At 44.0% G+C, this 9,042-nt stretch overlaps 1 protein-coding gene across 1 annotated transcript; it reads right to left on the reverse strand.

Moving 5' to 3' along the window:
• Window positions 1-1,822: 1,822 nt before the first annotated feature.
• On the reverse strand, window positions 1,823-4,570 carry zgc:161969 (ZnF_BED domain-containing protein). The gene is made up of 2 exons (XM_012872415.3): window positions 4,152-4,570; window positions 1,823-3,869 (listed from the first exon to the last, which is right to left on the reverse strand). Exons 1-2 carry the CDS (start codon window positions 4,341-4,343, stop codon window positions 2,154-2,156), a joined length of 1,908 nt encoding a protein of 635 aa, XP_012727869.2. The 5' UTR covers window positions 4,344-4,570; the 3' UTR covers window positions 1,823-2,153.
• Between the last annotated feature and the right edge of the window lie 4,472 nt (window positions 4,571-9,042).

A 9,042-nucleotide genomic window follows, 5' to 3' on the forward strand; every position in this document is an offset into this window, starting at 1 on the left:
CAGGCTCCTGGTGGTCTCCAGGCAGCTGTCTGACAAGACGAAAGCTCTTAGCTGACATCTGGCCACATGGCAACACTTGAGACCTCTGCAGCAGTGTTTGAAATATCTGTCTTATAGATCCAGGCGCCCATGAACACCAATCAGTATGTGCTGATGGAGCCGAAGCTGCGCACAAGTACAGCTCCAGGCAGAAACTTACATACCGCTACACTCATCATGGACAAGGAGGCCATATTCATTTATGGCTTTATGTTTTCCAAGATGTACTCCAAAAATAATTTCAACTTGGGCTTTGCATGAGACAAGAATGGAAAGAAGAACAGGAACATAAGCAAAGAATAACAGAAAACCAAGAAAAAGGAAGACAAGAATCAGGGCTGAACAATTAATCGCATTTTCAATATAATCACGATTTTAAAAAACGCAATTTCCAAATTGCAGAGCTCAGCACATTTTGGCTATGTAACAATTAGGGAATCAGAAGCGTCCTTTAGGTGTCGGTAAAACGTTTAAAGTGGGTTTGCCTCCACATGGAAGGGAATACAGTTGCAGCAGTTAGATAATCTAATTTTATTACTTGTTTTAGAGTTTGTATAAATCATACATAGCATTAAGTACAGGTCAATCAGTTTAACACAGACTTGCTTGTTGATTGCACTTTATGTTCAACAAGGATTGATGTCCAAATCAACTAAAAGCTGTTCTCTTGAATAATATTCTGATCAATAGAAACATTAAAAGTTCTTGTTTTAAATAGTCCTTGTTCACAAACATCTTTATTGAGAGGCCATTTTTGTTGCTTGTGGTTAATGCAGAGAAAAGTCAAAATTGCAATTTTGGTTGAAATATATCGTAGGCAGAACGCAATTATTTCTGCACCAAGTTTAGATGCTGTGGATCTTTTAGCAACTAATCCGCACGGCGAGGAAACAAATTGATTTGTTGTTTGTATATGTTTAAAAAGACATGGTAAATTAAACTGGGGGAAAAAAAATCATATTAAATCGCAATTAGATTATTTTCCAAAATCGTTCAGCCTTAACAAGAATGGAAATGAAGAAGAAAAAGCAGAAGACAAAAGAAGATAGGATATTAGAAAAAAGTAAGGAATTACATGGAGGGCGGAAAGAATGTAGGGGACATAAAAAAAAAAAACACAAGGAAGTAAGGAAACAAGAAAGGACAGAAGGAATGACACAATGTGTCGAGGATGGGACAAGGAATGTAGTCTGGAAAATCCAAACACGTGTCCATCCTCCTAATTTCTTTTTCTATACTGATACAGACCTGGACAAAAATCTAATCAGATTTAAAGGGAATCTAACCTGTCGGAAGTTTAACATCTTTACCAAGAATCTAGGTCAAATATCCAGGCAGAACCTTGCTGATGGCGATAAAGCGTGTTTTTTCTGCAACTTGTTTAAGAGACATTTCTCCAGCTATTAAATGGGGGTGTATGTACATAAATGAGCCTTTGTGTGGTATTTTAACCCAGTGTTACTCAGGATCAGAGACGATGTCAAACTGCCCCCCCCCCCCCCCCACCATTCAAATTAGCCGTGGCTTTTCATTGCATCAACTGGGAAAAAGCAAAGCAGGGACGCATACAAACACCTTATTTTGTTCATCTTTTTATATGATAGAAAACATACAGAAAAGACGCGTTCTTACTGGACAGCCGTAGAAAAAAAAGTAGACCAACCAAAAAAAAAAAAGGGACGAAATGCCTTCAGTTTATCCGTAAAGACAGCCCGGATAGAAAGATGCTTTTTTGTCAGCTCATTCATTCTGAATGTCAGTGCTCGTGATTGTCAATCAAGACTTTTTTTTTTTTTTTTTTTTTTTAATAAAGCCTTTGTGGAAAAAAACGGAGAGGAAGAGGAGGCGAAATACGGCTAAATTAAAGTGCCTGGAATTGGGTTTGACGTTGTCATTTCCAGGGATGATTTGGCGCAGGAGCGACCGACCAGCATCAGCACCAGGAGCCAGAATTAAACCCGGCAGCGCTGCGACGTCTCCACACGTGGTTCTGACAACTTGAACGCCTAACGACGAGCCGTTCTTTAAGATCCTCACATCAGATTCGCCGCTCCTGATCGATCACATTATGGTTTAAACCCCCCGCACAACTCGAAAAGGCGGCGTGGGGAGAGTCATTCTGTTACCAGAGGACACACGCTGCTGTTGTATCTCAAAAGCTGGACGCGTTCAAAGTAGTCGTCCGTCAGGAAGTTCCTCTGCGAGCTCATCAGGTTGCCCTTCTGGCTGAAGAGACGCTGGATGGGGGCCGTGGAAGGCAGCGTGGTGTTGTACTTGAGGAAAAGCTGCTTGACTCTGGGGAAGTCCTGCAGACACTCCAGGCTCTTGCCGGTCCCCTCCACGTACCGGCGGATCTCCTCCGTCACGCCTCGCGGCTGGATCTGGATGGAGGTCTTGGCGGAGCCGTAGCTGAAGAAGTCGTCCTCGGACTTGATGGTGGACAGGCTGCGGCTGGTGTTGGCCTCGGCCGCGTCGCCGGGCTCCGCCTGCGAGGCCTCGGCGGCGAGCAGGGCGCACATCTCCTCCCGCTCGGAGGCCGGCATCCACCACAGGCGGAACTGCGGGGTGGTGGCCGTGGCGATCCTCGCCTCCGTGCTGGAGAAGAACTCCTGGAACCGGACGTCGATGGCCTCGACGATGGCGCCGACGACGTCGCCGAAGTAGCCGGCCGCCTCCTTCTGCTCGTTCAGCTTGTTCTTCAGGCTCAGGACGGTCGGGATGACCAGGCCCAGGTAGCACTTCTGCTCCGCCTGGAAGAGTTCGAGCGCGAAGGCCAGCGGGTGGAACACGGTCACGTACTCCTTCAGGAAGGCCGCTTCCTCCGGCTGCAGGCGAGGCACCTCCAGGCGGGCGCAGAGCTCCGTCAGCTCCCGCTCGCCGAGGGAGACGATCTTCTGCACGGCGCAGTACTCCACGTTCCAGCAGATGACGGACGGCACGACCAGCGCCATGCTCCCGATCTCCTCCGCCGCCGCCATGCCCACCTGGAGCTGGTGGCACTTGCTCCACACGGAGAACACCTTGGACATGGAGCTGTAGTGCAGCTGGCACATGGGCCCCTGCAGGATGGCCTGCCAGAAGTCCTCGGCGACGATCTGCACCAGGGTGTGGGACGCGCAGCGCCGCACGGGCGGCAGGAACAGGAGCATGTCCCGCTCCGGCTCGCCCTCCAGCACGGCGCTCACGTTCTCGAAGAAGCCAAAGTCGTCGTCGTCGCGCTCCTGGCTGTCGGGCGCGTACTCCCGGAAGACGCCGACGAAGGGGCTGGCGTTGTCGGCGACCGTGGTCTGGACTTTGCTCTCGATGTTGTAGGCGACGTGGGTGTCGTGGATGCGCCCGGCGACGGAGTCGTACGTGATCCGGCCCTGCAGCCGCGGGAAGCCCAGGGCGGCGGACTTCCTCTCCAGGGACTCCGGGTCGATCCAGTGGCACGTCATGCCGAAGAAGCTCCTGTCGTTGGCCGTCCAGACGTCGGCGGTGGTGCACACGTACTGGACGCCGCTGAGCTTGGCCAGCAGCTCCTCCCGCATCCTGGAGAGGCCGTGGTCCACTTTGGCGAAGAGCGTCGCCCGGTCCATGACCTGCAGCCCCTCCGTCAGACCCGCCACCAGCCTCTTGAAGCCGGGCTGCTCCAGCACGTAGAACGACTGGCAGTCCTCCACGATGAAGCTGAAGACGAGGTCGTCGATCTTGGACTGGGTCAGGCATTTGGAGATGATCTCCGCTTTGATTTTTTTCAGCTGGCAGTGTCTGCTCTCCTCGCCGTTGCACTCCTCCTTCTTCCTGCCTCTCTTTGCATCCGGCCTGGCCTCACAGCCCAGGTGTGTTCTCTGAAAAAACAAAAAACAAAGAGACGGGGGGGATTGCATGCTTCACGGTGGGCGTGTTGTAACTTTTGTGCAACTTTATAAACTTTTGCAATAAAACCGACAACAACGGCAGCCGCCTTATTTTCTCGGGTGAGTCCGCGGCGCCGTGGCGGGACCGTGCGTAACGTTATTATTCACCCAGGGGAAGCTCGTCATTCATTGACTCGGTTTTTTTTAAACATTATGCACAAACCCCCTCCGGCTGGAGGACTTCACATTCATGCTGCTTTGTGTCCGACTTACGTCTAAATGCTTCTTTAGGTTTGACGTGGAGGTTTTCGACGTGGACAGCAGATTGACCCTCGGCAGGCACAGATTACATTGCACGATGATATTTTTCCCCTGATCAGCCTTGTACGTGAAATGGTGGCGATAACGCCAAGAGTTAATGGCCGATTTAGTCTCCCCGCAGGTCTCATGCTGCTCCGCATCCATATCGGACGCAACTTCTGCCACTAACGACGTGCTGAAATACAGTAAAAGTATCGTAATCCGGTTTAGTAATCTTGATTACACGTAATGTAACGCTGGCTGCGAAGAAATCCTCGTGAAAAAAAGGGGCAGGCCTTTGTTTCCATGTTGCGTAGCAAGTCTTAAAGGGGAGGACGTGTACGTCACCCTCGTGTTCGTGGACGCTTCATCGGCTGGAGGCACCGAGACGAGGGTAGTTAGCGCGCATGCGCTTTAAAGAAACACGGCTACGCGCGTGACGTCATCGTCGTTACCTTTTATTTTGAGGAGGACTTTTATTTCTAAAACACCCGCAATGTTGGAAACTGCACAATGTATTTTTTTTTTACAATGGAGAGGGATATTCATATAAACTGTGCAATTGTTCAATAAAGAAAAAAAAGAAGAAGAAAAAAAAGGACTTTTATTTCCGATTCGTGTTGGAGTTAGCTGGCGCCACCGTTAGGTAGGAGAAGGTAAAATAACTTTACAGTGTTTGAATTCCCACCCCAAAAAATAAATGGATAAAAGTTTATGGCAAACGTGCAGACAAATTATTAAAATATTAATAAATAATAACAAATAAATAGACTGTATACATAGTTGGTTTGGGAATTGCTTGTTGACTTACGTCATAAATGAACATATTTTAAGAAGTATTTGAAGGGACTGAATTAAAAAATAAACTTATCAACATGGTTCGTGTAGGTTGCTTTTCTCTGTCCCCTAAATTGTAACCTGTTTTAGGATTTGTTGTAAAAAATAAAATAAAATAAAACAGCTATTGTGACTACAGAAATGCAGGGATTGAAACAAAAGCCAGAGACTGACTTTAGTTAATTTTGTGTATACACACACACACACACACACACACACACACACACACACACACACACACACACACACACATATATATATATATATATATATATATATATATATATATATATATATAGTGAGAGAGACCGACAGTGAGGTACAACAAATTACAAACATTGTGATTTTGATTATTATTTCAGCTGTGGAGTCATCTCCACTACAATTTCAGTAGTTTGAATGTTACATAGGATGAATAAAAAATATATATTTTAAACAGAAATGCCAAGCTTTCGATAAATATGTTCATTTCTATGCTCTCGATACTTGGTTAGGGCTCCTTTGGTAAGAATTACTGCATTAAGGCGACATGGCTTGGAGGTGATCAGCCGGTGGTTCTGCTAGGGTGTAATGGAAAACAAGGTTGCTTTAATAGCAGCCTTCAGGTCATCTGCCTTATTGGGTCTGATGTCTCTCATCTTCCTCCTTCCATAGATTCCCTATGGGGTTCAGGTCCAACCAGTTTGCTAACTTTTCAAGGACAGAAACACCGTGGTCATTTTGATTCCTTTGGCAGTGTGAAGACGCTCTTGCCAAACCCTACCTCAAAATAAAATCAGCATCTCCACAAAGCTTTAAAGCAAAAGGAAATATCAAGTCCTTTAAAACCTCCTGGCAGATAGGTGCATTGACTGTGGACTTAGAAAACACAGTGGTCCAACACCAGCAGCTGACCTGGCACCCTAGATCATCAGTGACTGTGGAAACTTCACACGTGGTTATTGTGTGCCTCTCTGCTCCTTCTATGGACTCTGGAAACTTGATTCCCAAATGAAATGCAAACTTTAGTTTTGTCTGTAAAGAGACTTTGGGCCACTTTTGGGCGACAGAGCGATAAAAGTTTGTCCTGTGACCAGGTTGTCAGTTTGAATCCCTACTCCAAATTGTCTCGGTCGATGTGTCCTTGGGCAAGACACTTCATCCGCTTTTCCTGCTGTCGGTGGTCAGAGGACCCAGGAGCGTCGATTGTATGGCTACAGTGTAGCTCACCAGCGTCAGCGTGCGGATGTCTGAGAGAATGGGTGAATGACTGATTGTAGTGTAAAGTGCTTTGGGGTCCTCAGAACTTGATAAAGCGCTATGGGAGTACAGGCCATTTACCACTGAGCAACAGTCCATGTCCCAGGTAAAATGTTTCTAATGTTCTTTGGTTCAGGAATGGTTTAACACGAGGAACATTTGTAGTCCGTGAGTAGGATTTGTCTCTGTGTATTTGCTCTTGATGGGCTGACTCAAGCCCAAGTCCACTCTTCGGAAAGCTCTGCCAAATACTTAAATAGATTCTTCTTGACATATGTCCAGGCAGGGGTCCAATATTTTACTTCTTACACAACATTTCTATTTTCTGAGACAGAATTTTAGATTTTCATTATACTCTAGATTAGAGAAAGTATTTCTCTCTATGTCTGATAAATCTATATACTACATAATTTTCACTTTCTGAAATGACAAAAATATAGAACTTTTTCATAATATTTCAACTTTTTTAGCTCTATCTGCAACTAAGGATATATAGATATTGACATGACTCTGACACTCCAGGCAAGGAGAGCGTTAATCAGAGATGCAGCAAAGAAGCCTGGTAAATCTTAAGGAGCTGCTGAGGTTCAAAGCTCAGGAGGGAAAATTTGTTGACAGGTCATTTAATGGTCATGCATTACACAAATGTTTCCTTTCTGGGAAAGAAAGGAAAGGAAAGCCATTGTAAAAAAAAAAAAAAGTATTTTTAAGCTAACTGTTTAAAGTTAGCTGCAAGCCATCCTATGTAAATTAAATAAGTTTGGAGTGTGTAAAAAAATTGATTACCATTTTCTATAACTGTCTGATTGAATCTGTCCTCACTTTTGCTTTTATCAGCTGGTTTGGCAGTCTATCAGCTGGAAACAAGAACAGGATTAAGTAAATTGTAAAAATTGCTGGAAAAATTATATAACTTTTTTTTTAAAAAAAAGAGTCCTGCAAAAGGCAGTACACATAATTCATTCATCACATCACCCACTTCATAGTGAATTCGAACTACTGCCATTGTGGAGGAGATTCAGACATCCCAAATCAAGAACAAACAGATGGAAAAAACTTTTTTACCAGCCAGGCCATCATTCAGATAATCTTAAAAGTTATTTGTTGTTCAGCCTGTTTTAATTGATAATAGTACATGGGTGTTTACTGATTTTATTGTTACTAAATTCATTATGCGATTGTTTCTGTGTGCATGGGTATTGTCTCTGTTTTCTTGTCCCACCTTTCTGTAAGGAGAATTGCCCTAAGGGGAAACAATAAAGTGATACTTGATTCTTGATCTGGGGGATACAGCAAACACGTGAGACCAAAATTAAAATTCAGGCCCATTGACAAAAAAACTGTTAACACGACACATCAGTCTGAATCCATCAACCACACAATAAAACACAGTGAAGGCATAAATAGAGCATCTTAATATGGGGGTTGTTTTCTTTAGCATGGACAGGTAAACTGGTCAGCATTGATAGTGATGTGGATGGAGCTACATGGCAATCTGTTAGAAGCTGCATAAGACTTGAGACTGGGACAAAGATTCACCTTCTAGCAGGACAGTAAACCTAAACACACACTCAGAGCAACAACTGAATGGTTTACGTCAAAGCATTTATATGTGTTAGAATGGCTCAGTCAAAGTCCAGACCTAATTAAGTTAGAATCTATGTCAAGACTAGAAGATTAGCATTTTCAAGTCACTATCCATCCAACCGGACTGAATCTGAGGAGCTAAGAAGAAGAAGAAGAAAGGCCAAAAATGGCTGCACAGGGGTGCAGTTGGTAGCACTGTTGCCTTGCGGCAAGATGACCCCAAGTTTGAAACACGGCCTGGGGTCTTTCTGCATGGTAAATCTTAAGGAGCTTTCTCTCCTGAGGTTCAAAGCTCAGGAGAGAAAATCTGTTGACAGGTCATCTAATAGTAATGCATTTCACAAATGTATCCATTCTGGGAAAGAAAGGAAAGGAAAGCCATTGTAAAAAAAAAAAAAAAAAAAAATATTTTTAAGCTAACTGTTTTAAGTTAGCTGCAAGCCATCCTATGTAAATTAAATAAGTTTGGAGTGTGTAAAAAAATTGCTTACCATTTTCTATAACTGTCTCATTGAATCTGTCCTCACTTTTGCTTTTATCAGCTGGTTTGGCAGTCTATTAGCTGGAAACAAGAACAGGATTAAGTAAATTGTAAAAATTGCTGGAAAAATTATATAACTTTAAAAAAAAAAAGAGTCCTGCAAAAGGCAGTACACATAATTCATTCATCACATCACCCACTTCATAGTGAATTCGAACTACTGCCATTGTGGAGGAGATTCAGACATCCCAAATCAAGAACAAACAGATGGAAAAAACTTTTTTACCAGCCAGGCCATCATTCAGATAATCTTAAAAGTTATTTGTTGTTCAGCCTGTTTTAATTGATAATAGTACATGGGTGTTTACTGATTTTATTGTTACTAAATTCATTATGCGATTGTTTCTGTGTGCATGGGTATTGTCTCTGTTTTCTTGTCCCACCTTTCTGTAAGGAGAATTGCCCTAAGGGGAAACAATAAAGTGATACTTGATTCTTGATCTGGGGGATACAGCAAACACGTGAGACCAAAATTAAAATTCAGGCCCATTGACAAAAAAACTGTTAACACGACACATCAGTCTGAATCCATCAACCACACAATAAAACACGGTGAAGGCATAGATAGAGCATCTTACCATGGGGGTTGTTTTCTTTAGCATGGACAGGTAAACTGGTCAGCATTGATAGTGATGTGGATGGAGCTACATGGTAATCTGT

The sequence above is a fragment of the Fundulus heteroclitus genome, chromosome 16, assembly GCF_011125445.2.
Source record: "Fundulus heteroclitus isolate FHET01 chromosome 16, MU-UCD_Fhet_4.1, whole genome shotgun sequence".
NCBI classification, from domain to species: domain Eukaryota; kingdom Metazoa; phylum Chordata; class Actinopteri; order Cyprinodontiformes; family Fundulidae; genus Fundulus; species Fundulus heteroclitus.